This window comes from Chlorocebus sabaeus, chromosome 22 (genome assembly GCF_047675955.1).
Source record: "Chlorocebus sabaeus isolate Y175 chromosome 22, mChlSab1.0.hap1, whole genome shotgun sequence".
Lineage (NCBI taxonomy): Eukaryota > Metazoa > Chordata > Mammalia > Primates > Cercopithecidae > Chlorocebus > Chlorocebus sabaeus.
This window is the reverse complement of record NC_132925.1, coordinates 40,098,116-40,125,084: the sequence shown is the minus strand read 5'-3', so window position 1 is coordinate 40,125,084 and position 26,969 is coordinate 40,098,116. Positions and strand designations below refer to the sequence as shown.

Sequence of the window (26,969 nt, the reverse complement as noted above, 5' to 3'; positions counted from 1 at the left end):
GCCGCTGGGTTAGGGTCTCCCCAACCCAGCTGGTCTCAGGAATTATATCTATATATAATTTTTTCTTTGTCAGCCCCAAGGGTGTGTTCCGACCAAAATATGCATTTTAGCTTGTTATCACATTGTTTTCCATGTACTATTTCTACTATTCCTTATTAAGCAATAAGGCAATTATTTTCCCCAAGGTATGTCTTTTGTCATTAATAAATCTAAAAGGAAGTCTCTAAACATTTAATATTAAACTGAGTGAAATTTTCTAAAGTACTAAGTTGAGTATTGCATGTCTTCAGACATCACTGAAAAAAAAAAAGAAAGGATTTGTCTTTATGTTCCAAACACCTGGTTTCTAAAGGTCTTGCAAATCCTAAGTACTTTTAATCAATATCTCAAAGCATACTTAGGATGAGGATATGACTAATGATAATGAATGTGAATCTGTATTTCAAATAGCCTTATGGCTACTTTTGAATTTTTCGATTGACTTGTCTTCAGTCTAAGTCATTGTTGTTACTGTGTTAATGTGGCAGACATTGAGCTCTTTTTACAAGTAAGAAACTTGTCAGTTTTGCCCTTTTCCTAAAAATAAGAAAAAGCTTTATTCTCAAAGTATAGTTTTTGTAGTTGAAATGTTTTTAATCTAGTTTAGTGAAAACTAGATAGTATAATATGTAAATCCAGTTAAGTGGGCGCACTGCAGTACATCACAATATGTTAAAGGGAACTAGCTGTTGTCAGTCCCTTCGTGTAGGAAAACGTCCACTCTCCCCTCATAGTATTTGGCAAATGGGGTTTAACTCATGACTGTCTGACATGCAGATGAAATACTGGTGTCATAGTCAATTCATATATTCACAAAGTCAATTTCTATTTTCATATAGAAAATAAGTAAAAATAGAAGTTCTAATATTCTTCCTCTGTCTCCTGGGGATGCTGTACCCCACTTTTGAGAGCACAGATTTCATTGTAGCATGGCTGATTCACTACTGTAGTGACATCGGATACTCCCAGAATCCATTCCCTGCTTCTCCAGCCAACACTAGCCTGATTTTCTTTCAGGTGGTTCCACTTGACATCAGTTTGGGGATGTCAAGAAACTCAATTTGGACTTCAAAACAGGATATCCTAGGACTTTTTTTTTTTTTTTTTTTTTTTTTTTTTTTTTTTTTGAGGTAGGGTCTCTATTGCCCAAGCTGGAGTGCAGTATAGGATCATGGCTTACTGCTGCCTCAACCTCCCAGGCTCAAGTGATCCTCCCACTTCAGCTTCCTGAGCAACTGGGTCTACAGGTGCATATCACCACGCCCAGCTAATTAAAAAAAAAAAAAAAATTTGTAGAGTTGGGGTCTTCCTATGTTGCCCAGGCTGATCTCAAACTCCTGGACTCAAGCAATCCCCCCACCTTAGCCTCCCAAAGTGCTGGGATTATAGGCATGAGCCACCACACCCAGCCTCCTAAGACTTTTGTAGCAGCTCCAAAAAGAAGCTATGTCCCTCATCCACATGGTATAGTCCAAGGGTGTGAATTGGCCAGCACTGCAGCTAGTTTACCAACCTGATAGCATAGACTGGAGCTTCCAGGAGCCACACTGTGGCATCCGGGGATGAAATGAGACTGCTGAAGGTAGGGGCAAGAGAAAGCAAGAAATGGGATCTTTGGTGACCTTATTTGAGCTCCTGGATGAAGGCTTATCTAAATCCAATCCTATCCATGGACTTCACAGCTATAGGGGTCAATAAATTCCATTTAATTGCATAAACCATATTTAAGTTGGCTTCTCTGTCACCTGAAACAAAAAAAATCCCTCACTAATATAAACTGTCAACCCTCTCATGCAGTTTGTTTTCTGATTTTTACTTATTTTCATCTTTTGCTTTATTTATTGCAGAGTTAACCATATGCCATACCACAGTTTTATCATCAGTACCTGTAAGATCTCTCTAGTGAATTATTTCCATAGCAGTGCATCTTAATTACATGCTTACTGTGTACCAGGCACTATTCTAAGTACTTTACATATTGATACATTTAATCTGCACAATAACTCTGTGAAATCAGTACAATTATTATCACGATTTTACAGATGAGGCAACTGAGATGCAGACAGGTTAAGTAACTTGCCCAAGATTACATAATAAGTAGTAAAGCCAAGATTTACTACCAAGGCAATTTTGGACCAAGGCAGTCTGTCTCATAAACCCATGCTTTTAATTGCTACAGTACATCACAAAGATTGCACTAGTCACATGCTAACACTGACATTGTCCAACTGTCTGATTTTTGCTGCCATTGTGATGAGTGTAAAGTGACATTTATAATTTACTGTGTAACTTTGGACAAACTACTCAAACTCTGTGTCTGTTTCTTCATCTGTAAATTGGAGATAATAAAATAATACTGATTTCAAACAGTTGTTGTGCAATTTAAATAATAGTAGTGATGTTGGGTATCTTTACTTATTGTCCATTTGGGATTCCCTTTTTGGAAATTGCCTGTTCATACCTATTGCCCTTTTTTATTGTGTTTCCTGTCTTTTTCTTTTTGATTTGCAGGGTGTGTGTATGTGTGTGTGTTATGAGTTACATGTCAGTTTTAGATATTTATACCTCCTTCCATCATTCTGTCTGTGGTGCCCTTAGTTGAACAGGAATCATTCGTTTCATTTTGATTAACTCAAATCCATTCATTGTGTTCCAAATGTAGAGAGGATAAAGATATGAAAAACATTGTTTATGCTCTAAGCAACTTAAAAGTAGCTGGAGAATGACGAACAACTATGAGAATAAGTGTTAAACATTGTATAGCAGTCTGCAATATAATGCCCCAAGTTGTAAGGCTGTGTAGCCAACACAAACTCAGGAAAGTATCTAAATCTTTGTGAGCTTCAGTTTTATTTGGAAAACAGAAATAATAAAAAAAAGACCCTTCAATTTACTGTATTTTTTAAAACTTTTTACTTATTATTACTATTATTTTTTTGAGATGGAGTCTCTCTCTGTTGCCCAGGCTGGAGTGCAGTGGCACAATCTCAGCTCACTGCAACTTCTGCCTCCTGGGGTCAAGCAATTCTGGTGCCTCAGCCTCCCAAGTAGCTGGCACTACAGTTGCCCACCACCATACCCAGCTAATTTTTGTATTTTTAGTAGAGACGGGGTTTAATCATGTTGGCTAGGCTGGTCTCGAACTCCTGGCCTCAAGTGATCTGCCTGCTTTAGCCTCCCAAAGTGCTGGGATTACAAGGCGTGAGCCATCATGCCCAGGCTCCTTTCCATCTATTGTGATAATTAAATAAAATAAGAGATGTTGAATGGTTCTCATAGTACCTGGTGTATAGTACCAACTACAATTTAGATGCAAAACAGATCAATGAGATAATAATGGCTATCATGTATAGAGGTCTACTACCTGCCAGGCACTTTTTATATGTATTTGCTTAAATTTCACAACTCCCTGCAAGGCATTATCACTGCCATTTGTCAGACGCAGAAACCTAGGTTCAGAGGGCTTATTATTTGGTGAAAGTCAGGCCACACAGCTAGTAAATGGCAGTGATAGGATGGAAAGCCAGATTGCTTTGACCTCAAACCTCCTGTGCCTTCTACTATGCCAAGCTGTTGTCAGAAAAGATACTAAGGAAGCAATGAAACTTGACGTGGTTCCTGAAAACAAAGCAAACAAACCAACCCAAGCATTTTAGTAGATAGGAGGAAGGGAGGAAAGATCATGCCAGATTCTGAGAGGGTGCAGTGGATCTGCAAGGGATGCAATGTATTGAGAGTTATTCGAGGGCAGAAGCAAAACTTTATCCACCATACTTCCCTTCAATCCTCACACAGTGACCAAGACAGAGTACCTGGTGCGGAACATTTATTCCCTAATCTTATTATCCTAACAGGGGAGCAGGAGTAAGTTGTCTGACTGGCGAGTTTGAAAGAGTTGGGCATGTGTCACTCTATCCCCTCAAGTTTGGGGAGCAGGCATGTCCCAGGAGGCACATGTTTTCTGCTCTTCCATGCAGTCAGTCTAGTTTTTACACAGGCAGGTTTTCCAGCTCTGCTTGTGACTGAGTGGACATGTTCAATTCTGGGCCCACTGTCCCTTCAGATCTAAAGTCATGGCTGCCATTCCAGCCTTTAGCAGAGACAAAGCTGACATTTTGCTCTCCATAAGTCTGACTCCTGCTGCTATCTCAATGGATTCTGAACTTACATGGGGACCATGGGTATTATCTTGAAGCCCCCTAAAGCCACAACAGTGGGCACTCAACAAACCAGCAGAGTGAATATGACAAGTTCAGAGGACAATGAGGAGACGGGCCTGCTTTGAGTGGAGGAAGTATGCCGATGTAGTTGAAGTGAAGTTAGATGAACAGGGTGGGCCCAGTAATGGACGGCTTATAAGAAGGGCAGAGTTTGGATCTGATGTGGGAAGAAGAGTGTTGAAAGTTTCTGAGTAGAGGAAGAACATGAACACTAGGAAGACAGTGTTTAAAATAAGGTAGCGAACGAATATGAAAATGGATTGCAGTAGAGACTACAGGGAAGAGACTGGAGCCCTAGGACAACGAAAGGAGGTTTCCAGAATTTCTGGGAGGATGAAGGTCTGGCCTAGGAAAGTGGACATGTGAACGGAGGCAAGGGGATGCATGTGAGATCTCAGCGGGTAAACTGCCAGGCTAAGGGTACAAGCCGGCTCTGAGAAAAGGAGATAGGTTTGAAGGCAACCACCCTGAAACAGGTAGATGAGCAGGCCCTGAAGCTGGGGGAAGTGAGGCTTAGCCTTGGGCGCGTGAAATCTGAGTTGCTAAGTGGATCTGTTCTCCGCACCAGTTATGGCAGGAAAGGCGCCTTAATTATGAGCATTTTAGGGAGTTAACCCTGTCAAAGAGGTAGCACACTTTCGAAGGCCAAGGGGTCGGACGAAAGTGGTGAAGATGGAAAGCCTGAACACAGAGGCTACTTGGGATGACAGGGGTGGGAGGAGGGACACAGGTGATGAGTGAGTGGGCGGAGAGGAGGGGGACACCACTCCCGGGCCCAAGAGAAGGAGGGGATGGATGAGGCTGCCGGCAAATGCTGGACTCAGGATCTTCCCAGCAGAGCAGGGCGGCCGCCACCTCACCCAGGACAATGCACCGTAGAACCCACAGCAGCCTTCCCCACGCCGGGCGGTCTTCCCGGCCCTGCACCCACTTCCCGGTGCCCCGCTGCCCTGTTGCCGTGACACCCTCGACCCCGGGATGCGGGGCCTCCTCTGACTCCCTGGGCCTCCTCCTTCAGCCGTGGGGGGCGGCTCCGCTTCCCAGGCCGCGGGACGTCTTTTCCTCCAGGTTCCAGTCCCGGCCCTTCCCGGGCCCCCCGCGGCACCGCCCACCTGGCCACAGCCGCAGCCCGCCCGGGCGGCCGCCAACCAGCAGCCCCTCCCGGGGTGGAGTTTCCCCTCCCCCTTTCCCTTTGTGGCAGGGCCTCACGGGACGCCCCCTCTGCCTCCGCTCCACGTCCAGGGGGACGAAGGGGCGCCGGACGAGGGGCCGTGCGGGGAGAGGGGTTCGGCGGCGCCAGGACTCCCGCGGGCTCCCCGGAGCAGGGGGCTGGAGGAGGGGGAGCGGGAGCCGCGGGGGCCTCTGCAGCAGAAGGGGGAGGAGAATGGGGAGGAGCTGGGGGGCAGGCAGGCGGGGAAGGAGAGGTCTTAAGGGGCGGCGAACCCAGGTCGGATTTCCTCCGAGGCTGGCGATCCGCGGAGCTCCAACCTCCGCTTAGAGCTCGCTGCGGCCGTCCTGCCCCGCGCCCTCCGGAGACCTGGACCGTACCACGGTGAGCGCAGGGCGCGAGGCGCGGAGGCCGTACTCTTCGGGCGGCCGGGGGTGCTCGGGCGGAGGGAGCGAGCCTGCGGGACCCGAGCAAGTTTCCCAGGTCGGCGCGGGGCCCGGCGCCTTCAGACTCGCTCTCTTCTCTCTTCCGCAGATGTGGAAACGCTGGCTCGCGCTCGCGCTCGCGCTGGTGGCGGTCGCCTGGGTCCGCGCCGAGGTAGGCAAGGGGCCGAGGAGTCCGAACTCGGTCCCCGGGGCCGCTTGGGTTTGCGCGCTGGGCTGGTGGGCGCGCGTCCTGGGGATGCTCTCCCGGGGTGGCGCTGGGAGTTTCCGTCCTTGGGGTGGGCTGGGGTGGAGCTGGGGGAGTGCTGTGCGGGGAGTTCTGTGGATAGAAATGCTACTCACGAAACTTAAATCTCTAAAGCAGGAAAAGTAGTTCGGGCCGTAAGCGGGAGCCCCAACGCGTCTAACATGGAGGGAGAGCGGGGAGGAGGAGAGGGGACGGGCTGGGCGGACGGGGACGAGGCGGCGACTGGAGCAGCAGCGAGTTCAAAAAGGCGCCTCAGTTCCTTCCTTCACTTCAGAGGAGACAGAGTAGTTGGGGACTTTTCCCTCCCAAGTCTGTCTCCTGGGGGCAGGGGCAGAGGAATCTCCGGATTGTTCTTTTGGGGCAAAATTAATTTTCCTTTCTCTCTTTTAAAGTGAGATCATGATTCCCTGAAATGTATTTTCTTCTTTGTGAAGTGCCCTCGGGTTATGTGTTATCATCTGGGCCATGTAACGGCCTTTTCCGAAATGTTCCCTGTAACGTTGCGCAAGTGTAAGAGAAAATCCATTGCTCTGCTCTTTGGGGGCTCGAGTTTCCAGTTAAAGCATTTCAGCGCTTGTTTTTTTGTACCAATTTTTTCAACTCTAACGACCTTCCTCAGACACTACAAACAAACCAACAAACTCTTTGCTCAGAAGCCCCTCCATTAACTCAAAGGTTTATGGACAGAAAATAAACAATTCTAAATTCCCCGGGCTCCAGTCTCCAGGAAAGTGAGGTCAGAAACTAAACATTTGATAATTATGGCAGGAAATATGGAAGGAATTAAAAAGCATGAGGGAGAAGAAATGGAATGCACATTACAAAAGAAATAGCTCCCTGGTGGGTGGTTTATGCTCCCCGTTTGAATTTTTTCCTTCATATTGCAGTTTAACCACACCCTTAGCATCGTAGCTTGACTCTGCCCAAAAAAGTCATAAATGCATACAAGGTCTTCACAATTTTTAAAAAATACGCATTGTACTGAATTCTCATTTAATTCACTACTACCTTGTTGATTAAGGTGTAAACTCAACTGTTTTTACTCCCAATGAAATAAAAGTAGCTAATATTTATTAAATATCTGCTGTGTTGTAGTAGAATTCCACTTTAATGACAGATACATTGAGTCAGAGAAGGTTACCCAATGCTCTCAGCTACTAAATGCTAAGGGTGGGATTTGAACCCAGTCTGGCTCCGGACCCAAGGCTCTTGACTACTAGCCCACACCACTCCCAAGCACAATGGTTTAACATTTACCAAGTACATTTTTGTATACCACACATTGGGCTATGTACATTACCTGCAGTTATTTCTTTTAAAGCTCCCAAACCCTGTAATGTAGGTTTTATTATCCCGATTTTACAGAGGAGGAAACAGGTTTAAGGAGATTAGGTAACTTGCCCAGGGTCATACAACTAGTTAGCTCTGAAGCAGGATCTGAGCCCACCTGTCTATCTTTGGAGCCCATCTTGAATTCCATGTCTGCTTCTTACCCATTTGGTTTCCAGGGTTTGCATTTGAGGGAGTATTCCCCTTCACTGGCTGATGTAGCCCTGGTTAAGAAACATTCCTCCATCCCCTGCTGTGGCCCTCAAAAGGCAGCTGCAGACCAGTGATGGATGAGGTGAATCCCTGGTTGGTTTTCCAGCAGGCTTAAGAATTGCCAGCCAGTGTGTGAAATCACTCAGTGAACTGGAATGCAAATATGAGGTGTGAGGAGGCTGTTGGTTCACTCACCAGGCTGTGTGGCCCAAGGTCTGGGATCTATTCTAGGCAGCCTGCAAGACACACACCCCTCCCAACCCCCTTCCTCACAGGGAAAACTTATCCCTGGTAGGAAGTTCCCCCAGCAGCAATTTCCTGCTGGAGGTAGAAGAGCATCCAGTGCTCTCACAGAATTCCCAGGCAAGCTCTACAGGGAAGAAGGCAAAATAGAGAAGTACTGAGATGTAAAAACAGAGTGTGTTGGTGGAGAAAGGAGGCTGTAAACTCAGTGTGTGGAAATGGTCACAATGAAAAGAGCGAGGGGTAGGTATGAGCTAGGTTACATTCCATGGCTCCAGGTTATTAAGGATTATTATCTTTTAATTATTCCAACTTCCTGGTGCCTGGCCAAGTAACATTTGGCAAGTTTTTAATCCATTTAATAATAATATACCTTTAACGATTGATGAAGAGGTACATTAACCCTCTCCCTCTGGGAATGGTAATTTGGATTTTTTTAAAAGCATTTTATCTTGTAGTTAGTGGTGCTTGCTGTTTAAATGTCTTCCTTGTTAACTCTAAGGACGGTCTGCAAAAATGGTCACATCATGATATTTACAGTCTTTATTGACATGAATCTATTGTAAACTTTAAATCAGCTAAAATTGTACGAATACTGTTGAACTTTTTAGAAATGAAATTTAGAAGATAAATTGAGGTGTCTTGGTGCTTTCTGCTTTTTTGCAACCGTAAATATTTAATTCAGCATATTTTTAAAAAATTTTAATCGCTTTACAAATCATGTTGATATTTGAAGCGGCCAGAGCTCTGTAGTAAACTTCAGAATCAGAGTTGCTCACCACTTGGGAAAAGGTAATTGTCATCAGTATTAATGCCAGTCTATGTCAATCCCATTTGGTTAGATTCTCAAAATTATTAACAAAAGTCATTAAGGAGCCTGGGCTTAGGGGCTCATGCCTGTAGTCCCAGCACTTTGGGAGGCCAAGATGGGAGGACTACTTGAGTCCAGGAATTTGAGACCAGCCTTGGCAACATGGTGAGACCATATCTCTACAAAAACTAAGAAAATTAGTTGGGCATGTTAGCACATGCCTCTGGTCCCAGCTACTCAGGAGGCTGAAGCAGGAAAATCACTTGAGCCCAGGAGGTTGAGGCTGCAGTGAGCCATGTTGGTGCCACTGCACTCCAGCCTGAGCAACAGAACGAAACCTTGTATTTAAAAAAATAGAAACAAACTCATTAAGCAGAGTGTCATATTGTTTTGAATGTGTTTCATGGTCTCCTACTTCCTTGGCACCTGGTGATTGCTTTCTCATTGCTGCTTTCTTACCTGCTCACTCTCTTACTACTCTGTCTGCAGCATATACCTTCAGCCAGCCTCCCTCCAGATTCTGCTACATCCACCTGAGCACACACACCCATGCACTCTGTAGTCTGCTTGAAAGAGGGTACTGAGTGCAGCGTATGTCTCTAGATGTGTGTAGATTAACGTGTGAATGGACTAGGCAGAGAGGGCAGCAGCAGAGGGAATGCCTCCACTAACAATTACACAGATACGCCTTTTCTAGATTTTCTGGGGAGGGGCCTGTGTGAGCCTGCTCTTCAACCCTTTCCCATCCCCTTCGCATTGGGAATTACTGCAGTTCATTGAGAAGTGTTGATGGTGGATGCATGGTACGGAGCCTGGAAAAATGTTAAGAACACAGGCGGTAGTGTGTGTGCCCTTGAAGCTCAGTCAGTGGATATCTGTCACTCTAACATGGGAGGCTGGAGAGAACCCTGTGAGCCCAACTGCCTGCTTTAGGAAGACAGCCCTGGCAAGTACCCAAGCATATCCCAACTCTCCTTTGGTGGATGTCTCTGCTGTCACTATGATTCCCAGCATTCCAGGTCTAGAAATTCATTATGATAAGTCACATGTACAGTTGACTGATTTGTAGTTCAGAATCCTCGTTCCGGTAAGGGATCCATGCTTGACCCATGAACTTTGAGTGCTTTACCTAAGAGAGAACAGTAACAATTCTACAAAGAGATGTACTTCACTTAGCTCTAGACGTGCAATACTAGAAGATTATGAGGGCTTTGTCCTTCTGAGTCCACGTTTCTTAACCTCATTTGTACCCTATTATCAGCATATAGTTAACCACGAGGGATTTTATTCGGGAGCTCCTCTGTGTTCTTTAGAATTGTTCTGATGGTAGACTCAAGTAAGCCTTGCATCTAACCCATATCTCTGACTGCATCTTCTTGGAGCCACAACTTGTATTATTAACAAAGCTAAAGAGATCACTAAAATGATCTCTTGCTTGTTGATCTTTTGGCAAATAAGCTACTTGTTGCAATTCTAAAGACCACTGCTGGGAATTGGGGTGTAAAATATAGCAGGGACTCTGCAGACTAGCCAGAACAGAAGGACAAGCACCCAGCATATGAGGCCCTGGCCATTGCAAGTGGCTTTAGAAGGTGGACACGTTACAGTTCTCTTAGAACTCTCTGGATTGGGTGACAGAAACCAAGACTCCATCCCCAGGCTCACAGAAGCGAGTTGGAGAGGAACCATGAGGTGACAATCTGGTTGTGGGCTGAGGTGGATGTAATGATCCCAGAGGAAATGCCCCAAAGATGAAAAGAAAGTCTTCAAAGTCAGTGAGGCAGAGTAACACATGCTGCCACAAGAACAGGAAGTAAAGGATGAGCTGTAAATACCAGTGATCACATATGAGAATTGAAAATGTCATGGATTCTTTGTCTTAGTCCTCTTCAAATAACTGGACGTCTGGCAGAATGTTTCTAACAGACATAAATTTTATTAGCTTAATGATACCAGTTAATAGGGAAAAGTAGAGTTAGATAGGTTCATGTTGTAAGCCAGATGATTAATGTCCTCGGAAGGCAAATGCATACTTTTTGTCTAGGATGCTCTATTCTGACTCCTGCCATTTTGGCAAGGGGCACTTTCTCTAAGAGGACGCCATGAATGGCGTGGCCTTCCCTTCACTGTCCTCATCGAGCCTATTCCCTCCTGCAGCTGAGCGCACCTGGTACTCAGGTGACCTGAGTCACAGTGAAGCACAGGGCATGGTCTCTGCCCTCAAATTATTTGCAATCTAGTGGTGGGCCCAGGTGCTTTAAATCGTAGCAGCTACAGTTTATATTATTATAACTACATAGTAACTAGTAGTTTTATACTTATTATTGCTGTTTGTTTTTTTAATTTACATTAATGTAGGGCTTTCCTTTGTAAGATCCTTTTATGGTAGCAAAATGCACAAATCTTCCATGTATAGCTTCATGAACTTTTACATCTGGCCCATGTAGGCACCATCCAATAAGACTGAGGGAGTCGGTACAGAAAGGAGGCTATGAACCTGTGTGTTACCATGAAGTTACATACAGAAAAGTTACTATGAAGAAAATGAGGGATAGGGATGATCTAGGGTACATGACTCTGTGCCCAAAGACAACCATCTTTTAATCTGTCTCTTCTCTTGGTGTCTAGCCCAGGTAACATTTGGCAAGTTTTTAATCAATGTTTTAACTACAGCAAACCTTCAATAATTGATGAAAGGTAAATTAACCCTCTATATGAGATTTACTATTTGGATGTTATTTTGAACATTTTAACTCGTTAACAATAAATGGCTTTCCTTGTTAGCTACAAGGATGTGCAGCAAACACAGTGAAATACAGCCTTTGTTGAGTGAATCTGTTTTAGTAAACTTTAGATCAGCTTTGGGGAGCTTTCTTGACTGTTTTGTGGATGGATAGATATTCCAGGGCTCATTGTAATCTATATTAAATTCAGCAAAGAACTCAAATCATTCTGTTAGACCACTTTGCCCTGGTCGTTATTACTTTTGAAAGGACTCTACATAAGATGTCAGTCATGTTATTTATGACAGCAAAAAACTTAACACTGACTACATAGTCAACCATAGGAGAAGGGTTAAATAAATCATGGAACAGCTATATGTGCCACCAAAAGCATTTACAAAGACATTTTGAAGCTCTGGCAAATGATTATAATTTAATTTAGAAAGCACACACCCCCCAGCTTTATTCTCACAACTGTAAACATTTATAGAAAAGTACAAACAGATGTGTTAGGAATTATCTGTAGGTAGTGGATTTATGGGTCATTTTATTCTTTGTCCTAGTCTTTTCTATATTCTCTCAGCTTTTAATTAGCATATTTTATTTTCATATTTTATCAGAAAATAACATACTAACTTTTTGATTTAAATAAAATACCACATATTAGGAGAAGGGAAAATTCCTCTTGAAGAAAGGAGGGGATCACAAGAATCGTCACGATGTCAAGGCACTAGATGCAATATCCAAGGGGCAGGACTTCAGGGATTGCTTAAGGAGAAAAAGGTGGGGTGGTAAATGGCCTTTCAGAGATGGCACAGACATGACATACATATTACTACTACCCTCTCCCTTACCCATGACACACATTTCTAATCAATCATAGAATTCTTTCCTACTGAACTTGGAGAAGGTTTGAAAATCCTACTCAGCAATGTTCTAGGTAGCCACTAGCAATGAGAGTCTATATGAGATGAAAGCTATTTACCATCCCTGCTGGAAAAATCAGTCCAATTTGACAAACATTGACACATCTTTAGCCAAAATTAAGATAATTAGAAGGCAGAGTTTGGGACTGTATGAAACTGACAAAAACAACATGGGGTAATAGGTGATAGAACTGGGTTAGCAAATGGATGAAATGTCAGGAAAACAGCACTTACACCAGATTTTGGCCCAAGCTTCTAAGCTCTTTGGATGAATCTGAACACCTTAAAATAAGCCAGACCCTCTAACAGTGGCCCCATCAACAAAATATGATGAGAATTTTCTTGGCTATTCTGATGAAGTAAACAGTTGCTCTGCTAAAGTTCTAAGAGCTGCTGCTGTCACAGATAACAGCTTTTGCATTAGCAGCAGTAACTTGCTAATAGAATGCTCTTTGGGTATTTAGAGTACAAAATAATTCCCATAAATCTTCATTTCCTGCTTTGGTTGGAGGATTTCCATTTAATCTTTTCGTAGACTTTAGATGCTCATTTGGAAGCCATCACCAATAAACTATTCCCAGGATTAAGTCTGAATGTATGACCCCCATATATCCCTTGAATAATCCTGGACACTATTTGTGACCAGCCAAGCTGTTGCCAAACAAGTCATGTGATACATGACAAAAGCTATCACATGTTGCAAGCCCAGATTTATACGTGCATGCATGTGTGCGTGTGTGTGTGTATGTCATGGGATATTGGCTTGAATTGATGTAGGGAAAACATCTCTCTGTCTTTCTATACTTTTTGTTGTTTCAAGATTTAAAATCCTATGTCTGAGGCAAAATTTGTCTTTTCTCCTGTCTTTCCTCTTATCCTTCAATGACAGTTAATAAGTGTAACTTATTGATCTACAGAAGTGTCAGGCATTATGCTAGTCAGTTTGCACATATGCTACTATTAGGAACAGTGTCGGACTAAAAAGCCTTACCACACAGATCCCTGTTCTGAAGGAGCTGCTACCACCATTGCTTCTTGGCCATTAGGGGTCAGATGTAAGGCTTTAGCAGAAATTCCCTTTCCTCACCTCTTGCCACTACTTCAGAAAATCCTGAAACATGGCAGTGGGATAGATGGCCCCTGCCCTCTCGGAATTTGAAAGACTCCACTTGGGCAGCTGGGGCCCTTTTCAGCCTGTCCACCTAATCAGTATGTCCAGTAGATGGCAGCTTTTTATGTGGAACTGTATCTTACCTTGTGACCATTCCGGGGGTCTGCTGTTTTTCTCTTCCCGTTTTCCTTGTCTTTTCTTGTTCTCATTTCTGGGTGTCTCCAAGTCTACTTTTTTTTTCTTTTTCTTTTTTTTTTTGAGATGGAGTCCCACTCTGTCGCCTAGGCTGGAGCACAGTGGTGTCATCTTGGCTCACTGCAACCTCCTCCGCCCCCCGGGTTCTAGTGATTCTCCTGCCTCAGCCTCCTGAGTAGCTGAGATTACAAGCGCCTGCGACCACACCCGGCTAATTTTTGTATTTTTAGTAGAGATGGGGTTTCACCTTGTTGGCCAGGCTGGTCTTGAACTCCTAACCTCAAGTGATCCACCTGCCTCAGCCTCCCAACGTGCTGGGATTAGAGGCATGAGCCATGATGCCAGGCCTAAATCTGTCTTTTTCACAGACTCTGTAACAAACCCATTTTGTTATTAAGAGCAACATTGTAGAACAATGAAAGAGTCTCACTTAGAAATCCTGCTGTGCCCTTTTCTGGGCCTTTTAAAAGTCATGTAATGTCTCTAACTTGTAGCTTCAGTTAAGAGCGAGGGCTTTGAGGCAGTGGACTGAGTTTGAATTCTGGCCTTGTCTAGCTGTGAGGCCTTGTGCAAGTTACTTAACCTCCCTAAAGTCACTTTCCTTACCAGTAGAATGAGAATCGTTCCGTGTCTCTGCCTGTCTACTCGATTAGATCATGGAAAAGATCTCCTCCACTCATGGTATATAGTCAACACCAAAAACAAATACCTGCAAGAGATGAAGGGCCGCTTACCAGTCCCTACGAGGCAGGGACAAAGAATGTTTTTGACTAATGATTTCACCAAGAGAATTCTCAATATTCAAGTAAACATCCACTAGGCATTGTCTTTATTTGCATAGCCTTTGTGCTGGCTCAGGTTGTTACTCTGATTACTGATTTAACCTTGAGAGAAGTATAACATAATGGCTTAGCGCTCAGACCTGGAAGCTAGATTAAATCCTAGCACTGCCCTTAGTAGCCATGTGATCTTGGGAAAACTACTTAAAACCTCTCTGAGCCTGTTTCCCCATCTCTAAAATGTGCTTAATCCAGAGTATCTACCCCATAGGTTAGTTGTGAAAATGAAATAAGCTCTTACATGTAAAGCAGAGTGTTTTGGCACACAGTGTGCAGTGTTAGTTGGTATTATCATCCTCATGACATCTCTATGGGATGAACTCCAAAAGCCATGGTGTGTGTGTATGTGTGTGTATGTGTACATGTGTGTATGTTGTGTATGTGTGTACACGTGTGTTTGAGCACACATTCACGCATGTGTATATGTGTGCTCATGGCATGCAGAAGTCTCCTTGCTGCTTTTTCCCTCTCCAGAGATTTAAGTATCACCTTCTTTTTTAAAGAGAAAACTAGGATATTTATTTCCATGGATGCTTTAAGGCCCAGAATTTTTATCAGAACCCTTGCTTCTACTGAGCTAATCTTGCCCTTAAACTTCTATATAGTGTTGCTTCTGTGAAGCCACAGTTCTATCATTCCTCCAGGAAGAGATTGAAGTACTCATGGAGCATCTCCTGTGCAGAGGCAGTAGGATAGGAAGCCAGCATAGGTTCTTCCTAAAGGTAGAGTGAGTGAATGGAAATAACTGGGAAGAAAACAGAAAGAAAAGGCAAAAAAAAAAGACGTATGTATGGAGGTAGCAAACAGATATCTTGGGTGGTCATTTTCATTTTGCTGTGGTCTTCATAGCATGACCTGTTATCAGGCAATAAATTCCAAATTGTTGGTGTGGAAAATGTGATAATGCAAAGTAATAGGATCCTTTGCTTTCATTATTTCAAAAATAAGTGCCAATTACTCTCAAAGACAGGGTAAGAAGTAGTCCTGGAGCAAGCTGGAATTTGTCCCTTTGGGAGCCAAGGCCACAGCTTCTGGTACTTTGCACACAGACCTAGAGTCCCACTAGGGAGGGGCTGCTGTGTCTGCAGCCAGTCCGATGCCAGCCTCACATGCCCACCGCTTCCTGGCCGTAGAGCCAGCTCTCTGTACCACTCCTTATGTTGCCCTTTGCTCTTGGCTTCATCTTTCTCTTCTATTTTCCTTCTCTCACCATCACAGAGAGGTCATCCTGAAGTGTCTGGGCCGCAGTAGGAGCTGCCAAACATTCACGAACCACCATGTTCACATTAGATGCAGAGATAAAACTGCACAAAGTCTCAATACACTATTTTTCATCACTCATCTGGGACAAAGTAAAATTTTTCAAAGTCAACTCAAAAGAGGAAGGCAAAAGGTATTGCAAATCTGTTCAGGCACTGAGTTAGTGCTGGTGGATAAGAGACCTTGTGCCCAAAGAGCTTGCAGTCTGGAGGGGAGGCAGACAGGAACACAGGCTCAAGGTGATGCAATGTGAGAAGTATTAGGACAGGGCTGAAAACCTAACCCAGAATAACAGGCGCAGGAACGCTTCCAGGAGGAAGTGACCCACCGGCTGAGCTCTGAAAAATGACTGATAGTCACTGTGTCTTACTTGTGGAAGTTTGAAAACATACCAAAGACACTTGTGCTAGGTAACATGCACTCAGCATTGTAGAGGCCCATCATTTAACTTTCCAGGTTACATCACTTGTTATATGGCTATGTGTCTGGAATGACGGTTCAGACTTGGCCATTCTGGCCACATAGACATGGCAGGCATGACTTCCATTTGGAATTCGGTCCAGTTACTTCTGAGTCACATTGGAATGCAGTTTTTACAATAGAGCATTTGCAGCCTAGTGACTTAGGAGTTTCGGGGGTTTTTTTTGTGGTAGTTGTTTTGTTTTTTTGACACAGGATCTTGCTCTATTGCCTAGGCTGGATAGCAGTGACACAATCTTAGCCACTGCAGCCTCTACATGCTGGCTTAAGCAATCCTTTCACCTCGGCCTCCAGAGTAGCTGGGACTACAGGCATGTGCCATCAGGCCCAGCTAATTTTTGTGTTTTTAGTGGAGACAGGGTTTCACCTTGTTGCCCATGCTGGTCTCTAACTCCTGGGCTTAGGTGATCCTCCCTCCTCAGCTTCCCAAAGCACTGGCATTACAGTCGTGAGCCACAGCGCCCAGCCTTGGGAGATGTTTTAAGGCAATTTCTTTGTTCTCCAGATGTATTCACAACTGTTCTGCATTAAATAAGGCCAAATGGCAAGACAGCTCTAAAACGCCAGCTGAGTTGCTAGGTAGGGTTGTACAGACTGTTCACTGCACAAGTGTGTCATGTACCTGTGTGTGGTACAGGGCTTGTCTGCCCACCCACAGGAAGGGGCACCTTTTTTTCTAACTGATGTGCAAAACTCCCCAAACCCAACGTTATCTCTGAGTCATATGATGTTTATTAGACTGTGATGGTCATTTCTACATTTCTGCGTCTTATAAATTGATTTTGTTCAAACTCTTGCAAAGTTTTTGTACTAGGCCTCCATCAAAAGCCAGTTCTGTGTTTTTGTAGATTTTCCTCATAGATAAGCAGAGATGATAGACATGGAAATCTTAAACATCTGGTTTCTTGTACCCACAGTGTGCTACTTTGGGCTGTTGCACAACTCAGTCTAGTTTGGGAACGGTGATTCCCAGGAATTAAAACAAGTATTCCCAGCTTCCTTCTGATTGCTGGATTAGCAGAATTTCCCCGGCCTCCAGCTGAATTCCAGCCCCTGGGAAGAAATGTCTGAGTGAACCCCCAGCCTGGAGCCTGTCAGAGGTGGTGTCATGTGTTTGCATTAGCTGAACAAAAACCGAGCAGGCTTTCCGGCCTTGCTCTCCCCTCCTCCCTGCACGCCTCTCCGCTGGGAGAGGCCAGTTAAAGTCTAGACACTGTCTGCTTGGCTCTGTGCCGTTTTAGCACAATCTGCACGGTTCTGCAGCTCTTACTTTGGTTGCCTGTCCTCACTCGTTTCCCCAGTTTTCCTAGTCAGCCTTAAACTGTCTCAGGGGACTGGCAACGAGCTGCACACGTAGGAAACAGGTGAGTGAATTTATGAGACTGTCAGCATCCAACTGCCTTGAAAGGTTCAGAGTGAAGATAGCAGCAGTGCTGGCTGAAACTGTGGCTGAGTTTACAGACATCCCTGGTGTGAGCTGGCTTCAAACGAACCTCCATTTATGGGCCAGAGATGGGCTGGGACGAATAACTTGGGACAGATAGTGGCACCCCAGGTAATGAGCAGCCATCTGACTCCTCATCTGCCACATATGGGGGGTTAGAGTAGGTGGGCTCTAAAATGCAGCTTTGAAATCCTATTCATATAAAAGGAGGCAGATATTCTAGGCTGGATTATCAAAATATTATACTTAACGGAATTGGGATATTTGATCAATTCTTACCGTGATTTACAGCCTAGCGAAGAACAGTTTGAAAGATAGGCTGGCTCAAGAATGAGAAAACAGGGTGAATAAAAACAGGAGGCATCTTGTGTCCTGTACTTCCTCTCGCCATGTAGTGAGTGGAATATAAACAGTACAGCGTATGGCACCTGAACAGTCTTCATGCCCAGGAATCCCAAATGCTGTTTACTCTACAGAAAGGAATCCCTTGATTTTCCACTTCAGAAGCCAACTGCTTAACAACACTGGGGAAGAAATGAAGAACCCTGGGTCTCCTTGTAGTCAATCAAGAAATTTTGGGGGCAAAAAAGGGAAGACAACCCCTAATTCAGAGCGTGCAATTTGAGATTTATTGAACTTATTTGAAAAACAAAAGCAAACAAAACTTTCTTCTCACTTCTGTAAATGTTCACATTTTCTTTTAAAAATAATGATGCAGTATTGCAAATGGCTTACAGAAATAGTTGTCTGAAACTATTGCATGGACCCTGATTTTGTTTTCTGGAATACTTCTTATTACCTTTCATCATGTTGCCTGGCCCATGGTCAGGATCCAGGGGCTCCTGAACAAGTATTAATGAATTGCCTGCCCTGCTCCCCTGGCCCTGATCTCTGGTCAGATCAGGGCTCTTACTACAGCCTATGGGCACTGGTCTTTTGCTTTGACTCAATGGTTAAATCAAGTGACTTGTTACGGTGAACACATAAGGAAGCAGAGGCCAATGCAGATGTTTTAGTCCTACTGAAATGCTTGGTACCTTGCCTGTACTCCAGTTCCCGAATCTCACTAGAAAATCCCAGTGTGCTAAATCGTGCTATTGATCCTGACTGGGGAGCCAGCCAGCTCAGTATTGGAGGTGGCCTTCCTAGTAAAGGTATAGTACAGATTAGGAATTAAAATTGGCTGTGCCCCAGGGTAGACTATGTGTGTGTGTGTGTCTGTGTGTGCGTGCATGGATATGTGTCTGTGTACATACAGAATACACATACATGCACACACACACACAGACACTGACTTAAATTTCACCACTAGGAGAACATGGCCATCTTCCTGTAGCTCAAATAGTGAGACTTTTCTCACAAAAATTCCTATGGAATTTGTTTTGTTTTAATTTAGTTTCACGTTTGACTTCTGTTATACTGCCCTGATTTCTTTCTAAGCCTGGACACATAGACACAGTGCTTATTTTTATGGTGTGAAGTTGGCCTGTTAATGAATTTAATTAGTGCATGTCATTATTCACTCATTCCTTACCATATTCCAAACAATAAGTTTTCCCTCCCTAATCCCACAGCCAACATATCATATTAGCTTCTGTAAGGGTTAGGCTAATTACATGTATTTTTAGCTATTGAGAAGGCCCATGTTTGTAGTTTGTGGCATAACATTTGTGACAGAGAAATAGAAAATGGATGGGACCTCAAAGATGGTCCAAGAAATTTCTGATCACTTTCACACAGATATCTGGCTCATCTAAACTGTAGTGTGAAATTGATACATGTGGAATTTCTATCAGAGAGGCTAAACACTATTGAAACAGAAATATAGACACTCACCCTGAGCAAAGACTCAGACATACTGAGTTCTCTTTATTGTCAGGGTCCCTACCAGGAGGGCCCAGCATGGCTTCTTGGCGGCCCAGCCCAGCTCACAAAACTTGCTTTGTGATGGAGGCAGATGCATGCTTGCCAGTCATTCACAAATACTCGGAGCACGCAGCTTCACTTCTCCCAGGGCACCACCATTCTTAGTTCTGCAGTATGTGCTATAATTCTGATGCCACAGGGACAGGCCGAGGCCTACATCAGAAGCAGGAAATTCACCTGGCTTCTCCCAAGAGTCCCAACAGTCTTTCAGGAATGTGTCTGTGCTTTGTTCCCCTTCCTCTAGTATCCCCTCCTTGACATTTTCTATTTTCTTTCTTTTCTTATCCTGTGTGGCCTTGGTCTTGCTGACAGCCACATGCAGAGATGCAGATTTTCTGGGTTAGCTATTTATTTTAAGAAGAAAGACGTTCACTTTATGCATTAATTGGCATCTGCTTCCTGTTCCACAGAAGGGTAATTTTCTGTGTGGCACCAAGGGCTTGATAATGATCAAAGAAAACCCCAGTTCCCAGTAGGAACACACTTCAGGTGTGAGTCCACTTTGGGTTTCTCAGTCTCCTTTCTTGGGAGATGGAGCTAGAAGGGAGAATGGGACTGGGAAGTGTTTTGAGTAGAGGCCAGACATTCAAGTCTTGTCTAAATGTTGGGTATAATAATTTCAGTACTCACTGCAGGCTTATTTCTTAATAAAACTCCCCAAGCTACTTGTGGACCATGTTGTTTTAAAGGATAGGTACAAAGTTAACCGCTTCCTCTTACAGATGGAGTTGAAGAGTCTTTGTGTTTCATTTTCTACAAAAGAACATATATAAGCTAGATAATAAGAAACCATGTTGGAGTTGTTTTGTTTATTACATGTCCTATTTTAGGTACTTTTTTTTTTTTGACAAAAATAAAAAGGGGATATGAAGTCATGTAAAAACAACCAGCACTTGAGGATGACTAACCCCACTATATTGGTCATTTTACAGCTTAGGTAATTGCGGTTTTCCTCCAAATTCCCCATACACATTTGATCAAATAGAAGTCTCTTCATTTCCTGCTTTAAGTTGCTCCATGGAATTGCTGTGTGGATTAGAGAGCAAGTTGGGTTCCTCCCCAGTGGCTGTGTTTCCGTTGGTTGATTGGGTTATTTTCCAGGTAATACTATCATTATTTTGCCCAGTCTAAATAGCATTGTCGTGTAGTGACCATAATGACTCATGTTACAGTGGCCTGGAATGTAAAGACTTCCTCATTCTCCAGTGATTTGTTGTTGTTTAACTCCAGGAAAAAGTATGTTCTCTGCCTAGGCTGAAGTGTGTGCATGTATTTGGCGCTTAGATAGCTGAGGCTCTAGACTGCCAGTCTGTGGGCTCAGATGCGACAGTAGCCATATTCAGAAAGTCATGACAGTCTCTGAGAGAGAGACAAAAGTTAGCAATTCTAAACCTAAGAGTGTTCAAAGCATGTGATGAACTGTCCCCAAATGGTTCTTGTCTTAGAAGTGGGTGGAACAAATAGGAAGAAGGAAAATAGGGATGAGGAAGACTGGGAGAAAGGAGGTGGTGATGCACGTGGGAAACTCCGTTAATTTTAGTGGGTTAAGCAAATGCAGATGAGGCGATTGAGTGAAGAATTTCTATTCTTTAAGTGCTTCATAAGAAAATACTGTGAGTGAACACTGCAGATATATATGATCAGAAAAGATATATCACTGTTTTTTGTTTGTTTTTGTTTTGAGACAGAGTCTTGCTCTGTTGCCCAGACTGGAGTGCAGTGGCAGGATCTCGGCTCACTGCAACCTCCGCCTCCTGGATTCAAGCAATTCTCGTGCCTCAGCCTCCCAAGTAGCTGGGATTACAGGTGCCTGTAACCACACCTGGCTAACTTTTGTATTTTAAATGTGTGGTCTGTAAGCAAAACTTACAAATGATAATTAAAGGTGTAAATTAACATAGGACCTCTACATAGTGTGTGGCAAGGGAGATGACATCTACAAAGGTGCCTCCCACAAGGTAAGTACTCAATAAATAGTAGCTGCTATTGTTCTCCTTGTTGTTATGGCTTGAATTCCAAGGAATAGTAACACCATAAGGAGAGACATCAAGAGTCTAGACCCAAAGTGTGTTGTGAGTGAAGTCCATATATGTGCTAGGTTAAATGGTTTTTTAGTTAGAGGACATTCCAGAGTTTTACAAAGTTCATGTGCATTTATGACTCTAGGAAGGAAGTATAATAAGTAATGTTTCCCAAACATTTTACCACAGAACACCATTTCAAAAAAAGCCATAAATATTTCAAGGCTAGTGTTCCATGGACAGACTTTCCATGAACAGGATCTATTTATATGTGACCCCAGGTCTTCGTGGCCTTGCTGAACTCACTTCATAAACTAAGTTTCCTCAGGAAGACATGGGACTTGTCTGGACCCAGAGCCTGTCTCAGAGAAGATCCTCTTGGCAGTGACTCTAAAATGGACCATCAGCATGGCCATGTGCACATCTACCTGGAACTGGCTGGGCTTTTGGATATCAACTTATGTACCCAGGAATTTTCTCTTTGATTTTTCACTTTCCCTGTTCATACCCAGTCTGTCAGAAAGTCCCATCTTCTGAACTGTCAGAATGTATCACCTCTTCATTGACTGTCCTCTGTCCCCACCCTAGCCAAGCTGCCATCATTATTGTGCCTGGACTATTGCAATAGCACCTAGCTGCTCTCCCCTTTCTCTGTCCTGCAACCTTGCTCTTTCTGTACAGGACAGCCTGAGTCATCTTTGTAAAACACATATCTGATCATGTCACTCACTGAGCAAACCCCCCCAGTGGCATCCATTGCATTAAGATAAAATACAGACTTATTATCAGTACCTTTAAGACCCTACATGCTCTACCCCTTGCCAGCTTTTCCCAGCTTACTTCTTGCTGCTTTGCCATTTGGACCCAGTGATGTGGCTACACTGGCCTTTTCGCTGTTCCAGGAATGTAACAAATTCCACCCTGCTTCAGAACCTTTGCACTTTTCTTCTCTCTGTCTGAATTGCTCTCATCCTTCTGGTCCCAGCTCAGGAAAGCATTCCCTGACCACTCAGTCTAAGTTGTGCCCTCTCTCCCAGTCATACATACTCTATTTTCCTCTATATACTGATCACAGGCTGAAATGAACTTGTTATTTTTCGTTATTCGCCTTCCTCCCTCTAGAGCGTGTACTCCTTTAGAACAGAGGCTTTGTTTCTCTCATTCTCCAATAGACCTCTAATACCTAGAACCAGCTGTGCTTAGTGTATAGTAGATGCTTAGTAAGTATTTGTTGAATTAATCCACTAGCTAAATGGATTAATAAGGCCAAATGTCTCATATGTAATGTGAAGAGGTGCCTACAATCTTTGTGTCTTAATGATAGTCATCTTTGTGCCGTATTCTGCAAGAATATTGTGCATCTGGGAAGATGGTTGATAGCACTTGCCTGTCAACAGTTTGCTTAATCTTGGACATGACAGTAGTGCTGGGCTTGTTTAATCAGACACCTGGATTGTAATTCTCTCAGCCCCAGGTGAAGCTGGAATTTAAGCAGAGGCTAGCTGAATAGTAAATATTTTTATTCTTTCCTTCCATGATCAGCAATTTTAATATAACTTGGCACCATTCCCAGAGGAAGCTAATGTCCCAAGGAATATAAAATAAAGCATTAAATTCTATTTTTGGTAATTCTTTGCCGAAAGTCACTAGTCACCTTTGTCTTTTGACCTCACTTTTGCTGAAACCTTTACTTTTTTTGGATCCTTCCTGCTCTTACTCTCTCTGGTTTCATTTAAATAACAACTGTGATGTTTCCAGTATGGATAAAATGATGAAAAAGGCATTCAGTGTCACTGGATTTACACATTAAGATCTCAGAGGTGAAGTCTCATTCTGGGGAAAGTTCCACCACTAACACAGTGGTCAGCATTGGGTGAAGCCCCAGGGAACCACCCACCTCCCACTTACCTGTGGCCTTAACTCCTTACGTCAGAGTTCCCAGACTTAGCATACTGCTTCATTTTTCAGTGGAGTTGGGGGTTCCTCAGGGTAACCCCAAACATTTAAATATGTGGCATTTCTCCAGTGTTTACACAGTTAAAATGAAGGATACCAGAGCTGTGAGAACAATATTGTTACATGATACTTGGAAGTGTTTTTACCACAAATGATAATCTATCCATAGCAACTAAGCTAGTACGTTTTTGTGTAGAGTTTCTAATGCAGGCCTTGGGGAAAGACAGAATGAACAAAAAAGGAGGTCTTTGTGCATAGTGTACAGCTTGAAGGTCCCAGAGGGTTTTAATTTCTGAAAAAATAGGGGGGAATTTGTTGCAGTGGAACAGAATACCTGGCAGCCCCTCATTGGTGGGCCTCCTGTCAGCCAAGGCCTGATTGGCCAGGATAAGTAGGTTTTACAGCTCCTTCCCCCCAGCTGTGACATCCCAACTGCTTCAAGGAAAGAATGCAAGGCAGGAATGTCTCAAGAAGAATAGAATGTGCATGTTTTCACTGACTTTAATCTCAAGGCACTGAAACTATGTGTGTGTGTGTGTGTGTAATATTGAAAGCTGGCAGCAAAAGAGTGTAGCAGTCAAGCCAAGAAAATTTTTAAAAAAGGTTTTGAAAAGATAATATCTATCTCATTGCCAAATTTGTCCATTGATTTGTATGCCCCCAAAAAAGCATATGTAGCTAAGAGAAGGCTCCAAATATGTACAACTTAATTAGCCCTTTTGCCATTGTTTCTGAGCTAAGCCATAGAAAGTCTTACAGAGAGAAAGTACCAAACATTTTACCTTATAGAGGAGACCAGAAGGGTGAAATGACTTGTCCACAGGCATTGAAAACAGAGCCAGAATTCAGCCTGAGTGCCCATGACACCTGCCCATTCTCGAAGGACTAGGTCCTCATTACTCAGTATCCTGGTCCCAGATGCAGCCTGACATGCTGCCTTGCCTGTGTGTTCAGATAATCACTTCAAAAGTATTCCAAGTTAAAGAAGGTCTTACTCTTTCTACTCAGACCCTCCTCTGACACAGTGAGGTCAGAACTCAGAACTATTTTTATTTCCTTTTTTCTTTTTTTTTAAGAGACAGGGTTTTGCTATATTGCCCAGGCTGGTCTCAAATTCCTGGCTTCAAGGAATTGTCTCGCCTTGGCCTCCCAAAGTGCTGGGATAACAGGCGTGAGCCACCGCATCCAGCCATAACTGTTTAGAACCATGCTGTTCGATGCCGATAGCTGCGAGCTACAGTGGCTATTGAGCACTTGAAACGTGGCTAGTCCAATTTAGATGTCCTGTAAGTGTAAAAGACATACCAGATTCCAAAGACTTAGTGTGAAAAAAGAGTGTACAATATCTCCATATTATTGGTTACCTGTTGAGATGGTAATATTTTGGATATATTTTCTTAAAATAAGTGATTACACTTAGTTTTATTTCTTTTGAGTTTTTAAAATGTACCTACTAGAGGCCAGGCATGGTGGTTCACAACTATTATCCCAGCACTTTGGGAGACTGAGGTGGCGGATCTCTTGTGGTCAGGAGTTCAAGACCAGCCTGGCCAACATGGTGAAATCCTGTCTCTACTAAAAACACAAAAATTATCTGGGCATGGTGGCAGGTGCCTGTAATCCCAGGTACTCAGCAGACTGAGGGAGAACTGCTTGAACCCAGGAGGTGGAGTTTGCAGTGAGCTGAGATCATGCCACTGCACTCCAGCATGGGCAATAGATTGGTCTCAAAAAAAAAGTACCTACTAGAAAATTTTAAATTCTATATGAGACGGTTATTCTATTTCTGTTGGATAGCACTGCTCTAGACAGTTGTCACTTAACCATGCATTGCATTTAACCACACATTGTCTTATCTCGTATTAGATTGTGTTGTTCTGTTATTTAAAATTGCATATATTCATTCCCCCAGCTCCTCAGCTAAGCTACAAGCTCCTTAGAGACACAGCCTGTGCTTTACTCTTCCTTGAGCCCCCAGCACTTGGCATGATGTTTGGTTTTTTTTTGTTTGATTGTCCTGTGTATTACCTATTGATTTCTTCTATTTCCGTGTTGGATAATGATAAGGAAATGCAGATTAATTTGTGTTTGGATTGCTGCTTTTCTTTTCAAAGGAACTGATTTTATATGATTCTTAATTTGTTCCACAAAGATTAACATTCCTCTAAACTGGACTATTAAAATCCAGGGGACCTCTAGAGGGTGCCAGAACTTCCTGACACCCATGCCTAGCAGAGAACAATGGTGTTAAAATTGATGCTTACAGGTTTTAAGGAGCCCCTCGTGACCACCCTAGAAATCTTGGAGAAATTCCAAACTCAGCTCAGAAACTTGTGCTCTACTTTTCAGGACCTGAGTAATGTAATAGGTGCAATAAATTAGGCATGTTGGCCCAGGGACTCCCAGCCTTAAACCAGGGTTGAGAAGAGGGCCACCACCAGCCTCAGTCATTAAATAACTGTCAGGAACTCCTACCAAATGGCTGTGATTCTCAGAGTCTTTGAGAAAATTCGAGGAGACACACTCTGGGTGGGCCTTACCCTTTCAACATCCTACAATTTTGTAACTGAGTCTGTGGCTGAACCACATGCTCATAATATCTAGGCTGGCTATCTTATGCCTAAAACATAGTCATTTCTGCTGGTGCCCTGGGAGAGCCTGACCTTTCCCTGATTTCATGACTGCAGGATCCCTGTGCCACTGTTTTCAGTTCAGATGTTAAAGAAGAGGAGTTAAGAGGAGTAGTTGGAAGGATTTGTAATGATCAAGACTTAGAAGCAAAGATGGTCCCATCTGCTGAGGCTCCCCAGCTTCCCAGCAGCAGAACCCCCGAAAATCCTCTTGTGGCTGTTCAATCAAGAGAGATTAAGGCTACAAAAGGCAGTTAATGCCCAGAGCAGTAAATTAGGGTTTGTCTTTCGTAGGTTATTGGGTTTGGGTCTTTTGAGTATGGAAAAATTTATGCCCCCTTGAAAATCCAGTCCCAAAATTTATGGCTGGGTTTCTGGGGGTCCATAGATACTAGGTTAGCATCCTCACTCTCTAAAATAAAAACCACAAATTTTCCCATCCCATAGGCAGCCTAGTAATTCAGGCGACCATGTGTCACAGTTTAGGCCTGTTGTCCAAGTGTGTCTGTTTAAAAGGTTTCCTTTAATGCTCAAATGTCCCCTTTTGGATGATAAAATATATGGCTGAAGGCTACACTCATGGTTGCTCCAGAGTGATGTATAAATTAAACTTGCAGCCTCCCTGACTGATCCTCACTGAGCTCCAGAAAGCCCCAGGGACCAGAGATTACTTGAAGAACAGCCTCTTCTGCACTAACTCTCCTCTGAGAGTTCCTCATTCCTTCCTTTGGGTGCCCTCTGAAGG

General features: G+C 43.5%; 1 protein-coding gene across 1 annotated transcript in view; it reads left to right on the top strand.

Annotated features, from left to right (window-relative positions):
• Positions 1-5,702: 5,702 nt before the first annotated feature.
• FSTL1 (follistatin like 1) overlaps positions 5,703-26,969 on the top strand; it is a 54,469-nt gene continuing 33,202 nt past the window's right edge. The window contains exons 1-2 of the mRNA XM_007985669.3: positions 5,703-5,811; positions 5,962-6,024. Coding sequence (XP_007983860.1) covers positions 5,962-6,024 — 63 coding nt within the window. The 5' untranslated portion in view covers positions 5,703-5,811. The remainder of the gene's footprint in view (positions 5,812-5,961; positions 6,025-26,969) is intronic.